The sequence below is a fragment of the Medicago sativa genome, chromosome 2, assembly GCF_051527215.1.
Source record: "Medicago sativa cultivar Bolivia chromosome 2, Bolivia_mono, whole genome shotgun sequence".
Classification (NCBI taxonomy): Eukaryota; Viridiplantae; Streptophyta; class Magnoliopsida; order Fabales; family Fabaceae; genus Medicago; species Medicago sativa.
The window spans coordinates 21,102,056-21,124,426 of record NC_140750.1 but is presented as its reverse complement, the minus strand read 5'-3'; the positions used below and the strand labels follow the sequence as shown (position 1 = coordinate 21,124,426).

The 22,371-nt window shown below is 34.3% G+C and overlaps 1 protein-coding gene across 1 annotated transcript; it reads left to right on the top strand.

Moving 5' to 3' along the window:
• Positions 1-283: 283 nt before the first annotated feature.
• On the top strand, positions 284-9,151 carry LOC146945430 (ABC transporter C family member 14-like). The gene is made up of 11 exons (XM_085743758.1): positions 284-2,425; positions 2,993-3,313; positions 3,595-3,681; positions 4,120-4,740; positions 5,045-5,209; positions 5,357-5,651; positions 6,326-6,540; positions 6,884-7,189; positions 8,008-8,071; positions 8,258-8,497; positions 8,793-9,151. The coding sequence occupies exons 1-11, from the start codon at positions 326-328 to the stop codon at positions 8,885-8,887; spliced, it is 4,509 nt and encodes a 1,502-aa protein (XP_085599884.1). The 5' UTR covers positions 284-325; the 3' UTR covers positions 8,888-9,151.
• The last annotated feature ends 13,220 nt before the right edge of the window (positions 9,152-22,371 follow it).

The window sequence follows — 22,371 nt, the reverse complement described above, 5'->3', positions numbered from 1 at the left end:
TGGACTCAAGGAGTATGTGATTTAAGAGCACATATTAGCCTCACCCTCCAAACTACAAGATCACTGTCCTTATTAAAATCATTATTTTAGGTAACAAACTTCTCCTTCAACAAAAAAAAAAAAAAAACTCTAAGCACATTTTCCTATAAAAAAAAACATTTAAGACACAATGAAACTCGCGCAACGCGTGGTAAGTTATAGTTGTGGGGTCTTGTACAATTACATGCTCTGTCTCTTCCATATATCAAACTCATATAAATCATGTATCAAACTCAAACCATATAACATGAAACCTTAACAATTATCATTCCATAATCTTATAGCCATGTCGTCTTCTTCTTCTTCTGCATGGCTAACTTCTCCTTCATGCACCCTTTTACCTATACATTCATCTTCCTCTACACCAAACCTCATTCTTCCATGGTTAAGGTTCATTTTCCTATCTCCATGTCCTCAGAGACTTCTTCTTTCTTCTCTTGATTCCTTCTTTTTGCTCTTTCTCTTAGCTTTTACAGCTCAAAAACTCTATTCAAGATTCTATTCAATAGCAAACACTAGCTCCTCAATCACAAAACCACTTCTGCAAAAGAACGATTCTGACTATAGAATCACCTTTTGGTTCAAACTACCTTTGTTGGCTACTACCATTTTAGCTATAACTTACATTGTTCTAGGAATCTTGGCTTTTACTCAAACCGATAGCTTTGATTCATGGAAACAAATAGAAGCACTTTTTCGGTCGTTTCAAGCAATAACCAACATAGTGATAGTGATACTAATGGTACATGAGAAAAAGTTCAAATCTTCCAAACACCCTTTATCACTAAGAATCTATTGGATAGCAAACTTTGTCATTGCTACTTTGTTTGCTGCTTCGGCTATTGTTCGATTGATAACTGCCGGTGAAGAAAAGTTGGAGCTTAGTTTGAGAATAGATGACATATTCTCTTTGGTTAATTTTCCATTATCTCTGTTCTTTTTAGTGATATCAATAAAAGGGTCATCAGGTATTCATGTGATAAGAATATCCGATGTAGCAGCAACATATCCATCGATTTCAATCGATAGAACTTTGAGTCCTTATGCTTGTTCTTCAGTTTTGTCCAAAACAGTTTGGTATTGGATGAATCCTTTGCTTAATAAAGGTTACCAAAAACCCCTTAAACTAGAAGATGTACCTTCACTTCCCCTTGATTTTAGAGCAGAAAAAATGTTGGAACTTTTTCAAAACAATTGGCCGAAACCAGAGGAAAACAGTAAGCATCCGGTAGGAGTAGCCTTATTTAGGTGTTTTTGGAAACACATAGTTTTCACTGGCTTTCTTGCATTCATAAAGCTTTGTGTTATGTATGTTGGTCCATTGCTGATTCAGAGTTTTGTTGATTTCACATCACAGAAAGATAGACCGACTAGTGAAGGTATTGTTTTGATATTGATCCTTTTTGTAGCAAAATCAGTTGAAGTTCTTAGCATTCACCAATTCAACTTCCATTCTCAGAAACTAGGTATGCTTGTTCGCTCGAGCATAATCACTTCGGTTTACAAAAAGGGTTTAAGGTTGTCAAGTTCTTCAAGACAAGCTCATGGAACTGGACAGATTGTGAATCACATGGCTGTTGATGCTCAACAACTCTCAGATTTGATGAAGCAGTTTCATCCTATTTGGATGATGCCATTACAAGTTGCCGCTGCATTGGCTCTTATGTATAGCTATATTGGTGTATCTGTTGTTGCAGCATTTCTTGGTACTGCCATTGTCTTTTTCTTCACTGTATATCGATCGAAGAGTAGTAATGGTTTTCAGTTTCGGATAATGAAGAGTCGTGATTCGAGAATGAAGTCGACTAATGAGTTGCTTAACAACATGCGTGTGATTAAATTTCAAGCGTGGGAAGAGTACTTCGGTAACAAGATTCGACAGTTTCGTGAAGCCGAACATGGATGGATTGCAAAATTCTTGTACTATTTTGCTGTTAGCATAGGAGTTTTGACTACTTCTCCTTTAGCTATAACTGTTCTTACATTTGGAGCTGCAACTTTTATGGGAATCCCTCTGAATGCTGGCACTGTTTTCACAATAACTGCAGTGATCAAGATACTTCAAGAGCCTATGAGTTCTTTTCCGCAGGCTCTTATCAATATTTCGCAAGCAACAATATCATTAGGGAGGTTGGATAAGTTCATGGTGAGTAAGGAAATGGACGAGAATGCAGTGGAAAGAGAGGAGAATTGTGATGGTCATGTAGCTGTGGAGGTAAAAGATGGGAAATTTTCTTGGGATGATAAGGATGAGAATGAGACTTTGCGAGTTAAGGAGTTGGTGATTAAGAAAGGGGATCATGCTGCTGTTGTAGGAACTGTTGGATCAGGCAAGTCTTCATTACTGGCTTCTGTGTTGGGGGAAATGTTCAAGATCTCAGGAAAGGTATGCTTTTTTGCCTTGGACTCGTGAATTTTTATTTTTTCACCTAGTGAAAATATGGTTTTTGGGTCAAGGGTTGTCTGACTATCTTGATAAGAAGGCAGATGACAAATTGACAATGTTGTTTCTTAAAGAAGAAAAAGTTTTGTATTTGGTTCATCGAGGCTAGAAATTGTTGCTCAAAACTGTAATTGCAGCTGCAACAGAAAATTCTATTGCATTGGCCACATTTGTCTTCATTTTCTATTTTCTACTACTGAGACTGTGATCACAGTCTAAAACCTAGGTATTAATTCGTTCATGTTCATGTTAAAAAAAAGTATATGTTTCATGTCCTAGGATAGGATTTAACACATGCATATCATATGAGATAACTATTAGAGAACATGAACATTGATGTTTAAGATTCATCACGTTCACAAAGTTGTTTTGTTCATCATCAGGTGTAAGGCCTATTAAGATTGGTTTATTTGAGCTTATCTATTAGCATAAACATTTGTGAGACTGTTTTTGTTGCAAGAATTCATGACGATGCTTTTCAAATGTATTGAAAAAGATTTCATCTTACAGGTTAGAGTTTGTGGGACGACGGCATATGTAGCACAAACATCATGGATTCAGAATGCAACCATGAAAGAAAACATATTGTTTGGTTTACCAATGAACATGGAAAAGTACAAGGAAGCTCTAAGAGTGTGCTGCCTTGAAAAAGATCTTGAAATGATGGAAGATGGTGACGAAACTGAGATTGGAGAGCGTGGTATTAACCTCAGTGGCGGCCAGAAACAACGCATACAGCTTGCTAGAGCTGTATATCAAGACAGTGACATCTATCTCCTTGATGATGTATTCAGTGCTGTTGATGCTCAAACAGGATCATTTATTTTTAAGGTAAGCAAAAATTTACAACTTACAAGTTACAAGCAGTGTTAAATAGTTCCATATTTAGTTTTTAGTGATGTAATGTTTTTAAGATTAGAAACAATATTGAGTAAATAATAATTAGAAACAATATATTATATCAATCAAAATAGCTTCATTTTCTAGTTTGTAGTGATATAATAATGTTTCTCATTTTAAAAACATTATATTATATCAGGCAAAATGATAATGTCAGTTTTTTTTCTAACGCAGTCACGAATGAAATTCCTGATTCTCTATTTTTGTTGTAGGAATGTATCATGGGAACTCTCAAAGATAAGGCAGTTTTACTTGTAACACACCAAGTTGATTTCTTGCATAATGTTGACTCTATAATGGTATGTATATGCTCACAAGTCCCTAAAATGTTTGATTTTTTATGTAAATGACGGTTCAATTCAGTTTCTCCCAAGTTATCTTACCAATAGTGAGTGAAAATACTCATGATGTAGTAGGTGTTAATCAAAGAGGGTATACATGCATTTTATAATCCTTTCACCAAATAAGGGGGAAAAAACAAATAGACTAATTTTTCTACACTTTCAGCGTAAAATATTTACACAGTTAATTAATCGGTCACACTCATCAGGGAGAAAAATATATAGATCTATTTTTATACACTTTCAGCGTAAATTTTTTACACTGTTAATCTATCACAGTCATCATTTTTAAGATTGCTGAGAACTGATAACTTGTTTGCAATAAATAACCTTAAACATTAAAGTTCTTTCAAGTTCAATTGAGAAACTTGGCTTGTTTTGATACCAATTTCAAAGGTGATGCGAGAAGGGAGAGTAGTGCAAAGTGGAAAGTATGATGAACTTCTCAAAGCAGGCCTAGATTTTGGTGCGCTTGTAGCTGCTCATGAATCCTCAATGGAAATAGCAGAAACAAGGGATAAAACTAGTGATGATTCTGCTCAATCTCCAAAACTCGCCCGCGTCGTTTCGAAAGAAAAAGAAAGCGGGGAAAAACAGTCTTCTCAAATTCAATCTAAGTCTGATAAAACTGCAGCAAAGCTCATTGAAGATGAGGAAAGAGAAATTGGACGAGTGAATCTTGAAGTATACAAACACTATTTCACAGAAGCATTTGGATGGTGGGGAGTAGCATTAATGGTAGCAGTATCAGTAATTTGGATGCTGTCATATTTGGTTGGTGATTATTGGCTAGCAATTGCTACTGCAGATGATTCTGCCATTTCTTCTTTCACATTCATTACTGTCTATGCTGTTATAGCTGTTGTTTCATGTATAGTGGTTATGGTAAGAGCTTTCTTTTTTACATATTGGGGTTTAAAGACATCTCAAAGCTTCTTCATTGGAATGCTTCGAAGTATCCTTCATGCACCAATGTCATTCTTTGATACTACTCCTTCTGGTAGAATTTTGAGTCGTGTGAGTTTCATTCAATTTCTGCTCTAGTAAACAACATAACATAAAATAGCATATTCTTTGAATGAGAAATGATATTTTGATGCATAAATTTGACAACAGAAATCGAAAACTATTTGGTTAATTACGTTCAATAGATGATTAATGAAAATAACAAAGTGCTGCAACCTATTAATGTAATAAACCACGCATTTGAATGATAACCATTGTCGAATTTTGTTGTCCCATTTTATGTCAAAATAAGACATCTCTTCTTCAAATAGTAGTGTTGGACTTGCTAACTCTACTCATGTTATGAATTGTTTAGGTATCTACCGATATACTTTCCCTGGATATACAAATTCCAATCTTTGTAAACTTAGTGACGACAACTTTAGTAGGATTATTCACTATCATCATAGTCACGTGCCAGAATTCTTGGGAGACCGTCTTCCTATTAATTCCATTGTTTTGGCTCAGCAACTGGTATAGGGTACGATATACTTACTCCTATTTAAGTTTTCAGCAACGAAAGAGACTTTGTGGAAATAAGCTCAAAACAACTTATAGACATGTCAAATTTGTTTCACAAGATATCCTAAACAGTATGCATTTTGACACTTATTGTTATGGTTTGCAGAAATATTATCTTGCAGCTTCTAGGGAATTGACTCGACTTGATTCAATCACAAAAGCTCCAGTGATTCATCACTTTTCAGAGACCCTTTCTGGTGTTATGACAATCCGTAGCTTAAGAAAGCAGAATGCATTTTCTCAAGAAAATGTTGACAGGGTGAATGCAAGTCTAAGAATGGATTTTCATAACAATGGTGCAAATGAATGGCTTGGTTTTCGCTTGGACTATATGGGAGTGACTTTCCTTTGCATTGCCACCCTTTTTATGATCTTTTTGCCAAGTGCTATTGCTAGGCCAGGTATAATTCCCTTCATCATCTTTTCATTTAACAAGTATTCTTGAACAATCACTATTTTAGTGAAGAACTAAGGTTCTGTTTGGATATACAGGTCTATTAAGCGCTTAGAGTATAAATGCTTATGTATAAACTATTTCTATAGTGAACATCAAATAAAGTCAAAGTTGTTTTCATATAAGTTATAAGTTGTTTTCACAAGCTATCTTTGAGAGCTTATAGAAATAAGCTGAAAACAATGTATGGATATGTCATAAGTTGTTTCCATAAACTTTTTCAGTCTCACAAGTACTTATGTTAGTAGCTAAACTCAAATAAGTCAATCTAAACAGACCCTAGATAATCAACTTTGTAGTATATAATCATCTATCTATTAACTTGATCTCATTATACTAGTTTTCTAGAATGAGTATTTTAGCAACTCTTAACTAAAAAAGGGTTAAATTCACATCTTGCTAAAATACTCCTAAAAAATAAGTGGGCAAAAATTAACAGCTCCTGCTAACATTTGTTAGAATACACCCACTCTTTTTTTAGAAGGAGTATCTTAGCAAGTGATAGCTAAAAATTTGTAAAATACACTCATGTTGCTAAAGTACTCTTCACAGAAACTAGCAGTGTGTTCTAGCAAATCCCATACTTTTAATATTTAGCTAAATATAATTTTGGTTTTGCAGAATATGTTGGTATGTCTTTATCCTATGGCCTGGCTCTGAGTGGTCTCTTGTCGATTACCATATCTATGACTTGCAATGTTGAGAACAAAATGGTTTCAGTTGAGAGGATAAAACAGTTTACTAACCTCCCATCAGAAGCTCCATGGAAAATTGCTGACAAGTCTCCTCCTCATAATTGGCCTAGTCATGGCACTATAGAGTTACATGATTTACAGGTATATACTATTTGCAAGATTAGTCAATTTAATATGTGGTGAGAACTGAGACCTGGATAAATAAACCAAAATTAGTGTATACCATTTGGGAAAAGAAACATGTGTTGGTTACTTAGGTTTTAATATTTTGCATACTCTTTTGGATATACTTAGTTCAGAATTTAGGATACTGTGAAGCATTAAAAGTTGAAAAATAAAATATGATGTGGATATGGCACATCATATTTTGCATACAATAATATTTTACTCATTGAAATGCAGAGATAGAATACAATGTTTGTGTAACCTTAGGTCCATATACTTTATAACGTCCATACTTTTGTCTATTAAATAATATGAGCAGGTTAGGTATAGGCCAAACACTCCTCTAGTTCTTAAGGGAGTCTCTCTAACAATTGAAGGTGGAGAAAAAGTTGGCGTTGTTGGTCGTACAGGAAGTGGAAAATCAACACTCATTCAAGTGTTATTTAGGTTGATTGAGCCTTCAGCTGGGAAAATAATCATTGATGGTATTAACATTTCCAATGTTGGTCTTCATGATTTGAGGTCACGTTTTGGAATTATTCCACAAGAGCCTGTCCTCTTTCAAGGAACAGTAAGAACCAACATTGATCCTCTTGGATTGTATTCAGAAGAAGAAATTTGGAAGGTATATAATACACTGCATATTTCCTTGTTTTGTTTGTTTTATTTTTGTTAAAAAATCCTTTATTTTTTAATTAAAGGATTGGACAACATTGATCCAATAAGTGCTTCTTAAACATAAACTGCGTTTATAATTGAAGATGAAATAAGAGCAGAATCCGCATAAGTCATATTTCAGTTATCATCGAGAGCTAATGGAAATCAACTAAAAATAGTTTATGGACATATCATAAACTATGCAGTGTATTAAAATAAAAGTTCGGCCAATAGTCTCTGACTGCTGGAAAGAAGCTACAGTTCATTTCTACTATTAGTGAAAGATTAGAGTTTACGGTATACAACTTGTATTTAAATATGATGGATCAAATTAGAAAATTACTCCTAAACCGTAATGCAGGAGGTTTTGGCCCCCACACACCTGTGTCCCAATCCAACAAACCTTTGGACTTTGCCCAATGGGAGGTCTATCTCGCTTTGCACGATCAACCTTTCTACTTATCAGTAACAGTAACTAAGACTAAGAGTCATACTCAACACTCTCTCAAATAATTACACAAGTATTTATGTCATAAGATAAGTTCTTTTAAACATCTCTATAATAACAATAAAGAGGACAATAAAGCCCTAGCTGAAATTATTTTAATATGGTTTAATATTTTTATTGATTGTCAATAGTTAACATACTAGGACGCTGAGTCCCTACAGTGACGGGATCTTGCGGCCAATACATGCGTAAAAGAAGTAATTACATGCGTGAATGAAATTCAGTTAATAGTTTAACCTTCTCATATCTAATAACTTTGTTTATATTTGTTGCTGCAGAGTCTTGAACGGTGCCAATTGAAAGAAGCTGTTGCTGCAAAGCCTGAGAAACTTGACGCTTTAGGTGATCAAATAAAATCTACTCATAAATCTCATGTTTTAGAAGTTTTTTTATAGATAAATGTTGGCAATTAATTTATCGGAAGAAGCTTAATACTTATTCAGCGTCCCGACACACATCACTGGACTACTCCTTCATAGACTATATTCAAATTTGAACTGAAATGTGCTTACTATATTATTTTGTTAGTGGTTGATGGTGGAGACAATTGGAGTGTGGGGCAAAGGCAACTTCTATGCTTGGGAAGGATCATGCTAAAACGCAGCAAAATATTATTCATGGATGAAGCAACAGCATCAGTTGATTCGCAAACAGATGTTGTATTACAGAAGATCATTAGAGCAGACTTTGCAGATCGTACAATCGTTAGCATTGCTCATAGAATACCTACAGTTATGGATTGTGATAAGGTTTTGGTCATAGATGAAGGTATGTTTATGTTATATATCCATATGTGTTCATGAGAAACTAAAAAAAAAACAGAAGTTATTGAACGTAATCGCATATCGCATATATATGACAATGCTTTATCGTTGTCATATACATCCTTCAATTTAAAGTGTCGTATTAATAAAAACCATTTACATGTAGTTTCTACTATTACCAAAATTTTGACAAAAAAAACTTGGTGTTTTCTTTCAATCGTTCAACTATTGTACGAAATAAATATATAGATTTAGATTGGTTGAATAATGAATTGTGGGGTATTTGATGTTTTTGGCAGGGTTTGCAAAGGAATATGACAAGCCATCACGTTTGCTTGAAAGGCCTTCACTTTTTGCAGCATTGGTTAAGGAGTATTCTAATAGATCAGCTTAATGATGATTATAGTTGTTTGCCATTTTTTTTCTTCTAGATCATGAAAGTTCTACCATTTCATTAGTGTTGGAATGTGTTAATTCAAGTTTAGACTATATACTTGTTGGGGTATATAATATATCCGTAAGGGTATAAAAGTTTGTTAGAAGTTAGTTTTAAGTTTGTTAGCTTGCAAATAAAACAGTTAGGGTATGTTATATCCATTTGTAACTGAATTTGAGAAAGCAATAATATAATCTAAATCTCGTCTTCTCTCTCTTTTCATTCTTTCAAAATCAACACGAAACCATACTTTGTTCCAACCATTGGTATCAGAGCACTGGTTCAATCCTCTAAACCTTGCAACAATGGTGAGCAAGTTTAACAATCTATCAGGAACCTTACCTATCTTAGATGGCAAGAATTATGATAGTTGGCACAAGCAGATGAAGGTGATGTTTGGTTTCCAAGATGTTTTGGAGATTGTGAATGCAGGTGTAGAAGATCTTTCAGAGAACGCAACTGAAGTACAAAGAACTGCGCACAAAGAACTGAAGAAAAAAGGTTACAAGGCTTTGTTCTTAATCCATCAATGTGTGGGTCTTGCAGTTTTTGAAAGAGTTTCTGATTCAACTTCTGCGAAGGAAGCATGGGATAATCTCTACAGTGCATTTTCAGGAACAGACAAACTCAAGAAGGTTAGATTGCAAACCTTCATAAGACAATATGAGAATCAAAACAGTTCGGTTCGATTCTGAACAGTTCGGTCAGTTCGATAACTAAAATTCGATTTCGATTATTTTTTTTATATTTTTTTCAATGGTATCAATAATAACAGTTCGGTTCAGTTCGGTTTGAAACAATTTGGTTCAGTACAGTTATTTAAAATTTAGCAAACAGTTCAGTTCGATTCGGTTCAGTTTTCATCCCAAACCGAATCATACCCACCCCTATTAGAGAGGATACCACTCAAAAAGGAAAAACAATTTGAGCGTAGCTTTAGAAATAATTAAATGTGACATGATAAAATTAAATTTAACAATAAAACAATAAGGTCAGCGGAACTTATAATTAAAAATATGTCTTTAGAGTCATGTTAATATATCACAGATAAAAATTATTTATGAAATTTTTAATATTTGTCTTTAGAGCACACATTAACATCACTTAATTTTAAAGAAGAATGTTAAACAGTGTTCGTGACCGTAAGGCATTGGTTGCATAGTTTTCAGACTCGGCTCGGACCGGCCGGTCGGATCGGTCGGACCGTGAACCGGTGGGTAAGCCGATTCGAGCCAACATTTGGATCGGCCATGCAGTTAACTCGGTCAAACCCGGTCAAAACCGGTAAAAACCGGTGACTCGGCCGAGTCATGGGTCAGACCGGTTTTTTGCTTTTTTTTTTTTTGCTTTTTTTTTTGCTTAACTGAAAGTCTGAAACGCCGTCGTTTTGCTCAATCAATCTTGACTCCTTGGAATTAAATGTTATTGATGATAATACTTGTGTTGGAATTATACTTTCTTTGGATCTTTTTGGATTTTTACAACTGGGGCAATCTCTTATTTGAATTTATGTTGGAATTGGAATCATACTTTTTTGGGATCTATTTGGATTTTTACTACCAAGATGTATTTTGAGTTATGACTATGTTTCGAATTTGAGCAATTAGCCTATGAAATTATTATTGTTCGATAGTTTTTATCTTATTTTACAGGGGTCATTATTTTAGTTTTTAAAGTGACCGAGTCACCGATTCAATCCGAGTTAATCCGGTTAAATAACTATATAAATTTAATCTAAGGACCGAGTTATCTAACCGAGTCATCCGAGTGGTTCCGATTCAGTCATGCGGTTCGACCAACGACCCAGTGGTTCGACCATTGACCCAGTGACCCAGTACCCTCGCCGAGTCGATGACCGAGCCGAGTCTGAAAACTATGATTAGTTGAATAGTATAAAGAAGTATTAAGATTTTATTACAAAGTCGTGTAACAATCACACTTGATTAAAAATAACAATTTCTATTTCCAAAATAAATTTTTTACTTTTAAATTTTGGAAAATGCTAACAAGTGCCCTAAGGGCATTGTTTAAGCATTTAAAAGTAGCAATTTTTGCATTGAAAATTGTACGGTTATGACTTTAAAAAATATTTGATTTGTATTTTTAAGACATACTCCCTCCGTCTTTTTTTATAAGCAAAAAACACTAATTCACACTTATTAAGAAAACCAATACTTAGTGATTTGAGGTATAATTTTTTGTGTTCTCCTTGGAATAAGTTTCATGGAAAGATGTAAAAATAATTCTCATTGGTTAAAAATTATGGAGAAAATAAAAAGAGAAACAAATTGAATGCAACATGCATTTAATTTTATATTGGAAAAGATGATTTGTTTGAAAAAACACAATAATAACATAAAAGTTGGTGTTTTTTGCTTATATTTTGATACAAAGAAAATGAGATTTTTTTGCTTATATTTTAGGACGGAGGGAGTAGTTTCTTTTTTTGGATGCCCTTATGACACTTGTTAGGAAGACCTTAAATTTTTTAACTAGTAGACACCAATTAACAGACCAATTTTTTTGTTTCGAACGAGATGAGAACAAGCAACATCGTTAACTCTTTTCAAGGTTGACTTAACTGGCACAAGTCAGGATATATTTGCAATTAATGAGGACATTGATGACAGAAATGATGACCATGTGGATGCTCTCACTTCTCATGCAGGCGCAGCAATAAGTCAATAACAACAACGTCAACATTTTTATTTGATTAACGGCCAACACTTGTTACTCCATCTTTATACTCCCTCAGTATCATATTAAATAATCTAGTTGACTTTAACACATATATCAATGTATATTTTTTGTCTTTAATATCTTTAATTAGCTATTTGAAAAAATTATAAAAATTTAATACTCCCTCCGGTCCTATTTATAAAAAACATTTGACTTTTTTGATTCATTGCATAAATGATGTATTTGGTCTATATTCTAGATAAGATACATCAATTACTCAATGAATCTAAAAAAATCAACTTTTTCTTATAAATAGGATCGGAGGGAGTATTTTGAAAATATTAATCGAGACGAATCCAACAACATATTATATGATATTATTTATATTTGTATATTAATAGAAAAATATGGTCAAAAATGCACATTGTCAAACAGGTCATCTAATATGGGACGGAGGGAGTATATTATTCCGTCCGTGTCTAATTATAAATTTCCTTTAAAAAAGTCTCGTTAACCAGTGTTCTCGGGACACTTTTTACACATTTTTAATAAAGAAATTATTCTTTAAAAAATTTAAAGACTTCAATCTCCAATGCAATAAATGCATAAACTTTCATAAAATTTTAACATTTTGGGTGCTTAAAGAGTGTCCCGAGGACATTCGTTAATATTTCCCTAAAAAAATTGTCTCTAAATATAACTTTTTATATAAAGGGTTATGTTAACAAGTGTCTTAAGAGTGTCCCGAGGACATTCGTTAATATTTCCCTAAAAAAATTGTCTCTAAATATAACTTTTTATATAAAGGGTTATGTTAACAAGTGTCGTAAAGACATTTGTTAAAGAAACTAAAAGTAGTATGTTTGCATTGAATTCAACAATATTTTAACTTTTTAAAAGGTACATTCATCACTTGAAAAATATTACTCCATCCATTTCAAAATGAGTGTCATTTAAGGTTTTTACACACAAATTAATAAATGTAATAATAATGTCAAAAGACATGACAATTTTACTAAACTAGCCTTATTTACTATTGATCAAATGTTTTGGAAGTAGTGTACGCTCAATTAATTGGAGGGTAGAATTGAATGTAAAATAATAATTCTACATTAAAAAGTGAAAACGACATTCATTTTGAAACAATTTTTTTAGCTAAAATTACACTTATATTGAAACGGACATAGTACTATTTTTATCCTCTTGATCAATGTCCTAAAGATACGCTTTAGCATTTCTCTTATATAAATTAGGGTAGTGCTAACTTGTGTCCTTATGACACATGTTAAGAAATCCAAAAGAATAAATATTCTCTTAAATTTTGTGCATTCAATTCATTAAATAGTTAAAGATTAAATATAATGTACACATTTCAATAAACTATCTCTATATTTAATTCATTAACATGTGCCTTAAGGGCCCAAGTTAACATTTCTCTATAAATTATTAGGTGTGTTTACTATTTTTTTTATTAAACATATGATAAGTGCTAGAAAGTGTTAAATTCATAATGTATATTAGGCACTTTTGATTACTTGTTCCACAAGTTATTTGAGGAAAAACCATGAAAAAATAAGAAAATGACTCATTATGCTTTTTATATCTTACTTAACCCATTTGTGCAGGAAAAAAGTGATCAAGACTTGAACCAATGAAAGAAACATAAAAAGGAGCAAAAACAACAAATGTCGCCATGGCCACAAAATGTCGCCATGGCGGGAATGGATTTCCAGGGGATATGTTTTTCAGAGACCAGATGTCGCCATGGCCACAAAATGTCGCCATAGCAGGAAATGACAAAACATAACCTATTTCTTTCTGCCTAAATGTCGCCATGGCGACAACTGTCCTGCCCGGCAAGAAAAGGCGGTTTGGGGTAAGTGATGACGTGGCAGAAACCCACTGGTAAAGAAAGTTGATGTCGCCGTGGCGACAAATATCCTGTCGGGCCAGAATGTCAAATTATGCATAAAGTATAAATGTAACACCCCGTTCTCCCAACAACGTAATATTAATAAATAAAATCAGAGTAATCACACAACGGAGTGTCACACTACTTTTCAAAATTTCATAAATAGAAAATATCTAATTATTTAAATACCAACATTTAGAATATCTTAATAAATTGCAGCGGAATAGTTCTTTAAAAATATAATTTCAACCAAATCCTACGTCAACGAAATTATTGGCACAAAGGCCTCAACGTAATAGACATTATCCTCAACAATAATAAATCCAACAACGAGGTCTTTTCAAAATATGATACATAAAAGAAATGAAGAAGACATTCGCGACGATCCCCATCCTAATATGTATCAGAGCCCTAGACACTTGAGCCAATCAACCTACAAGCCATCATTACCTGCACATTACCCACGGTCGAGGCAACATATACGCAGAAGGGTGAGAAACTTATCCAATAATAATAATATATAATTCATCAAATTAATGAAAATAACAACAGTTCAACAACAAGCATTATCAAGTTCATATATACATATAACTCAGCATCATATTCGTTTTCAACAACATTTAAACAACATCCCCAACAACACAAACGTCATTATCAACAATGAACGCCAACTATTCAACCGACAACGACAACTATGACAATACAACTCCGACAACAACTAATGTATTATGCATGTGGTACCAACTACGCGCGTTGAATGCTAAGCATTCCAGGGCATAAGCCTCCAACAGTTTCGATGGTTAAAGCATCCCAGGGCATAAGCCCCCAACAGGTGAATGATGAACATTCCAGGGCATAAGCCCCCAACGGGTTGAATGATGAACATTCCAGGGCATAAGCCCCCAACAGATGTGAGTATGCAAATGGACTCAACTTGTGTATATCAACATACAACTTCAACGGCGACTACAACAACAACATATGTGCCTAAAACAATTATGACATACTCCCCAACTTCGACATCAGATGATACAACGACATCAACAACGGAAATCAACAACATAGCATATATATAAATCAATTACATTCATCTCAAAGTCTAAAACATCCCCCAAAAGCAATTAAGTTTTGATCAATAGAACATAAGTCAAATATCCATAAAACACCTCAACTAAATCCCTAACACTTAAGTTTGAAGTTGGGAAACCAACCATAAGTTTTTGGACTAACTTGGGATTAGTTATGCTAAGTTTTCTTAAGGTTTTCTGAAGACCTACCTGGACTATTTTTATCATAACTCAAAAACTATGAATCATTTTCATGTCAAACTAAAACCATTAGAAAGCCAACTCAAATATCTACAACTTTTATGTTTACACCGAAAGCTAATTCAACACGGAAAGGGGTGAAAAAGACACAAGAACGCAACAATCGAAGTTCTGACATCACGCAACAAAAACACAACTAGCAGTCACCCATGAGGGGCTGCCTTGCTGCGCCTAGGCGTGGAAAACTGCGCCCAAGCGTGGGAAGGCAGTAGCCACCTGTGCTGCAGCTCTGTGCAGTCCCATTTTTTTCGGTTTCACCGTTTCGTTCGTAAAAACCTAACCGTTACTCCGAATCCGATTCCGTTTTCGCCTACGCGTTCTATTCGACAAATCCTATTATATTTTACTGAAAAATCATATTTTCAAATCTCAAAAACAGCTTATCCCAGAATCACTTATTTCTCAAAAACACTTAAAATCACTTTTTCTCATAATCTCAATTTTCATCAACCCAACCCTAAATTTGATAAGGAACATTGCCTATGATAAATCTAAGACCTGAACATCAATTTAACATAACTTCAATGAATTTTCTATTCTATTAACAACCAAACACATCTTCAAAACCTAATTTCTCAAACAACCAAAACTATGAACATCAAAATAAGATTTACCCTAATCCCCAAAACTCACAACCTGCAACCTTTGCCAAACCTAATTTCAGAAAACATACTTAAGATTAGAGAATATGAATCCCAATTTCTGATCACCCAAACCCCCAAATGATCTGCAACAATGTTTGTAGGTTCTATGGGAAACATAGCAGTCAAAACAACATAGAAAACATGCATTCTCAACATAATTCATTTCATTATAGCAACCTAGCATAACTTGCTAACCCTAAAATCAAGAACACAACAATTCATCAAATTTCAGAATTATACATATTATTAGTGAAAGGAATCCCACCCTTACCTTATCTCAGCAAATTCTACAGCAAAAATGGTTGGATTCTCTCTTCCTAGCTCTTCTCCTAGCTTCCTCTTCCTTCTCTCAAAACCAGTTTCTAAAGTTTTTACGTGAAAATGTTTCTGCCTCCTTTTCTTTCTTTTTTTCTCCCAAAAACTATAACCTCCCCTCTTTTCATTTAACTCCCACTAAACTCACATAATTACTATTTAATTCCCTTTAATTAAAATAAATAATAATTCTATATTATTTCTATTTCTCATATTATTTCCTCAAATAATAAAACATTATTCATTCAAATAAAACACAACTCCATAAATCATATAATAAAATAGAATTACACCATATATCACATAAAATCACACAAAACATATATTTCACATGAAATCACACACACACACACACAGATATATATATATATATATATATATATATATATATATATATATATATATATATATATATATCAAATAAAGTCATATAAAAATATTCACACATCTACTAAAAATAATTAAATAAAAATGGGGCGTTACAACTCTCCCCAACTTATAGAATTTCGTCCTCGAAATATTACCTCAAGCAAACAACTCAGGATATGACTCCTGCATCTTACTCTCCAACTCCCAAGTAAGACTTTCACCAGCTGCTCCTCCCCAAACAACTCTCACTAGAGGTATCTCCTTGCCTCTCAACGTCTTCACCTTGCGATCATCAATCCTCAAAGGTAAAGTTTCTACCGTAAGGTTGTCTCTAACTTGCACATCATCTCTAGGAATAACATGTGAAGGATCCGTTACATACTTCCGAAGTTGCGACACATGAAACACATCATGCAAGTTCGAAAGATGTGGTGGCAAACCAACTCTATAAGCCACCGTGCCAATTCTCTCAGATATTTGATAAGGACCAATAAACTTCGGAGTCAACTTCTTGGACTTCAATGCACGACCCACACCAGTCATAGGAGTGACTCTCAAGAACACATGGTCACCCTCTTGAAACTCAAGGTCCTTCCTACGCTTGTCATGGTAGCTCTTCTGTCGACTCTGCGACGCTTTCATATGCTCTCTTATCATCTTGACCTTCTCCGTAGTCTGCTGAACTATTTCAGGTCCCAACACAACACTTTCACCCGACTCAAACCAACATAAAGGAGTTCTACACCTTCGACCATATAAAGCTTCGAAAGGTGCCATACCAATACTCGAATGGTAGCTATTGTTGTACGTGAACTCTATCAATGGTAGGTGACTGTCCCAAGCTCCACCTTGCTCAAGTACACACACCTTCAACAAGTCTTCTAATGATTGAATCGTTCTTTCTGACTGACCATCCGTTTGCGGATGATACGCTGAACTCAACTTCAATTGAGAGCCCAAAGCTTCTTGCAAGCTTTTCCAAAATCTCGAAGTGAACCTCGGATCTCTATCCGAAACAATACTCGACGGGACACCATGCAACTTCACAATATTATGAATATAAATCTCCGCCAACTGAGCTACTGAATAAGTGATATTAATCGGAATAAAGTGTGCCGACTTCGTCAATTTATCGACAACAACCCAAATGGCATCATGCCCGCTTTGAGTGTTTCGTAAACTCGTCACAAAGTCCATGGAGATGCGATCCCATTTCCATTCAGGCACATCTAAAGGCGTCAACAATCCAGCAGGTTTCTGATGTTCAACTTTAGATTTCTGACAAGTCAAACAAGCATATACAAATTGTGCGACATCACGCTTCAACCCAGACCACCAAAACAGTTTCTTCAAGTCATGATACATCTTTGTAGCTCCCGGATGGATACTCAAGCTACTTCTGTGACTTTCTTCTAAAATCAACTTTTTCAATTCATCATTATCAGGGATACAAATCCTGCCTCAGAATCTCAACACTCCTTGATCATCAACCTGAAAATCACCATTTGCAGTCTGATTACTAGCAACCATCAGGTCTACGAATTTCACATCAACTTTATGTGCTTCTTTGATACTCTTCAAGAAATCATTATTAATCTTCAACCTACCCAACTGCACACTCTGAGGTGCCAATTCACAAACAAGACTCAAGTCTCTAAACTGTTCCAGCAATTCAAATTATTTTACCATCATAGCAGACATATGCAACGTCTTCCTGCTCAAGGCATCTGCAACCACATTGGCTTTACCTGGATGATAATTCAAACTAAAATCATAATCCTTCAACAATTCTAGCCACCTTCTCTGCCTCATATTCAACTCCTTTTGATCAAATAAATATGTCAGACTTTTATGATCACTAAACACTTCAAATCTGGAACCGTACAAATAGTGTCTCCAAATTTTCAACACAAAAACCACAGCAGCTAACTCCAGATCATGCGTAGGATAATTCTTCTCATGAATTCTCAACTGTCTAGAAGCATAAGCCACTACTTTACCATCTTGCATCAGCACACCACCCAAGCCCAACTTGGGCGCGTCACAATATACAACAAAAGGTTCATCTGGCTTTGGTAAAATCAAAATTGGAGCTTTCGTCAACCGTTGCTTCAGTTCATTGAAACTACTCTCACACTTAGCATCCCACACAAACGCTTTACCTTTACAGGTCAACTGAGTCAATGGAAGTGCCAACTTCGAAAACCCTTCAATAAATCTACGATAATAACCAGCCAAACCCAAGAAACTTCTAATCTCGGTAACCGACTTAGGAGTCTCCCATTGCGATACCGCATCAACCTTCGACGGATCTACAACAATTCCATTACCAGAAATAATATGGCCAAGAAAACTTACTTCACTTAACCAAAATTCGCATTTGGATAACTTAGCATACAACTTCTTTTCTTTCAACACCTGTAGCACAATCTTCAAATGTTCTGCATGCTCTTCTTCAGTCTTAGAATAAATCAAGATATCATGAACACACCAGGTGCATTAGTAACACCGAAAGGCATCACCTTATATTCATAGTGTCCATATCGCGTCCTAAACGCCGTCTTCTGCATATCTTCATCCTTCACCTTGATCTGATGGTAACCTGACCTTAAGTCAATCTAGCTAAACACGCGAGCACCCACTATTTGATCCATCAAGTCGTCAATTCTCGGAAGTGGATACCTATTCTTTATCGTCACTTTATTCAACTGACGATAATCTATACATAATCTCATGCTACCATCCTTCTTCTTTACCAACAACATCGGCGCTCCCCAAGGTGAAACACTCGGTCTTACAAACTTCTTATCAAGCAAGTCTTCTAACTGCTTCTTCAACTCTGCCAACTCCGAAGCTGACATACGGTAAGGAGCCATCGACACAGGCTTCGTACCCGGCAGAAGATCAATTGAAAATTCAACCTCCCTCTCTGGTGGCACATCTGGAATCTCATCAGGAAAAACTTCAGGAAATTCATTCACAACGGGCAATCTATCAATTACCGACTGATTTTCCACAGAAAAATACGCCATTAAAGAAAACATCAAGTCTCCATCATGTTCTAATTGCTTCAGCTGCTTAGTAGTCAAGAACTCAGCTCCACTTTCTTCTTCAACAGAAGAGAAATACACCGACTTACTAAAACAAATAATATGAACATGGTTGTACTCCAACCAGTTCATACTAAGGGTTACACAACAAACAACAAACAGGACAACAAGGACAATACAAAATTGTCACACAACACTACTAGGCTCGACACGACTCTACTAATTGGCCGGACGGACCGACTTGCTCTGATACCAATTGTAACACCCCGTTCTCCCAACAACGTAATATTAATAAATAAAATCAGAGTAATCACACAACGGAGTGTCACACTACTTTTCAAAATTTCATAAATAGAAAATATATAATTATTTAAATACCAACATTTAGAATATCTTAATAAACTGCAGCGGAATAGTTCTTTAAAAATATAATTTCAACCAAATCCTACGTCAACTGTAACGCCCTCCTTTTTATTTAATTATTTTAATGAATTTTAGAATATATTTATATGATTGGTGTAGAAATATATTTGTTATTTTGTGTGGAAATATATTTGTTATTTGGTGTATTATTATTATTAAGTGGGGGAGAGATATATTTAATTTAGAAATAAAATAAGATTCGAAAATAAAATAAATATATGAAGAGTTAGTATTCTATTAAGTAGCATTATTCTATTATTTATTAGAATATGAGAATTATTAGTGTGAGTAGAATTGGGGGTTAGAATAGAAATAAGAATAAGTTATTGGGCCTAAATAGATTTAGGAAGAGTATTTGATATTATAAATAGAAAAGCTTAGGTTAGAAAGAGTTTTTACGTTAAACTGTTTTTTGGAAAAAGAGGAGAAAGATGAGAACTCAGAGAGAGAAAACCCTAGGAACGAAGAACGCTGTTTTTGATTTCAGAAAAACAATCTAAGGTAAGGGTGGGACTATCTTTCACTAATATTAAGTCCGTGAATCATTAGATTGCATCTAACATGCTTTAGGATGAGTTTGTGAGATTATGAGAAATTAGGGTTGTATGAACATGTGGGTAGTGAGGGGTTTTGATTCTATTATTCTTTTTCGTGATCTTTTAATGAATTCATGTTAAATTCGTGTTCTATAATATTGCTATGATTTTGGGTACATGATTATCTCTAAATCCATGATTTTTGATGTGCTAAATTCATGATTTTGTGAATTGAGTGTTATTATTATTTTATTATAATAAGAGGTTAATATAGTTTCGTTTGATGCCACTAGATTCATGAATTAACTTTATCATGGTATCGCTACTTTGTTTTACCGTGGCATGTTATATTGCGATCCAGATTTTTATATTTTTTTGTTTTGGTTTTATTCACTATGTTTTGGTAGTTTGGTGCCGTAATGATTAGAACTTGCAAATTTTGTCTTGAATATTATAGGAACATTTGTGTTAGGAAACCTGATACGGAAAACATATAGTGATTATAAGAGTTTGAATTTAGTGTATGATTTTATATGAACTTTTTTCTGTTAAGGTACTAGAACAGCGTGAGACATATTAGCAAGTTAATATAATATATTAGAAAATATGATTATCCCCTCTTTACTTTGATGCTTTTATAGGACTTTCATGCTAGTAGGAACAATGATGGTTAGAAATATTATTTTATTTGAAATGAATTAGATTTTGATCCTTAGCTTAGAAAGCCCCAAAGTATGATTTATTCATTTTAATTTTCATGCTGCCCTTTTCTGGCATTAGTGATTAGTGTTTTGACATTTGATTCTAATTTGTGAAATTGGTTCAGAAGGGTTATTATTATCGATTGAGTAGATTTTATCGTTTTCAACGATATATGCATAACTAATTAATTGATGTGTTAATTTAAGATGTGTACACAAAGATGTGTAATTGATGTGTTATTTAAAGTTGTGTTGATATAAAGATGTGTTATATAAAGATGTGTTATTTAGAGATGTTTGATTTAAAGAATGATATTTGAAGATGTTTGATTTAAAGATGTGTGTTTAAAAATGTCTTATATAAAGATGTTGTTGATTATCATTTGATGTTGTTGTATTATGATGCTGATATGAGATGAATTATTTATATGCTGCATATACTGTTGAGTCTTATTTAAGATGTAAGTGTCGGTCTAAGTCAAAGAGTTATAAGATGTTCATGAAGTTCTATGACGTAAGATGTTGAGTCCATGCATACTCATTTATAGATGAGGGCTCATGCCCTGGAGCTTTTGCTCAACCACGACGATGGAGCTTTTGCTCAACCACGACGATGAGAGCTTATGCTCAACCACGACGATGAGAGCTTATGCTCAACCACGACGATGAGGGCTTATGCCCTAAAATGGTACCACATGCATTTGCATTTCATGATGATTCGAGATGGTTTAAGACGTTAAGAGTTGCATAGTCGAGTCTAGATGCATTGTCAAGTCAAGTCGTTAAGTTGTGATGTTTTAACGAATTACCTTGTGATGTCTTTTAGTATGATGATATGTGACGATGACTGTGACTGCTATATGATGATATTTTGCTAAGATGAGTGATGATGTTTATGTATTTAATTATAATTGTTATATTATAAGATGTTTATGTTGTTAAATGTAATTTATGATTTATGAGCTTAATATTATTGTTTGAGAAATCTCACCCCTTCTGCGTATATGTTGCCTCGACCGTGGGTAATGTGCAGGTAATAAAGACTAGCTGTGTTCGTGAGTAGACTCCTCACATCGTGTCGTCTAGGATGCTCTGATACATAACGGGATGGGGATTATGTCTTTACTTTCTATTCCTTACGTATTGTTTTTATGAGAATTATAATGAAGTTGTCGGATTGAACAAATCATGATGTTTAGACTATCTATGAGACTATAGTGATGAGGCCTTGGCGCCAAATACTATTTTTATGATGTTGAACTAATTCCGCTGCAAAGTTTATAAATACTTATGTTGAATGATTTTTTTAAGGATAAATTATTATTTATTCCATTTATGATTTTTAAGAAAAGAATGTGACATTCCGTTTTATGTTGAAAAACTCTGATTTATTTATGAAATTTTTATGTTGGGAAAACGGGGTGTTACATCAACGAAATTATTGGCACAAAGGCCTCAACGTAATAGACATTATCCTCAACAATA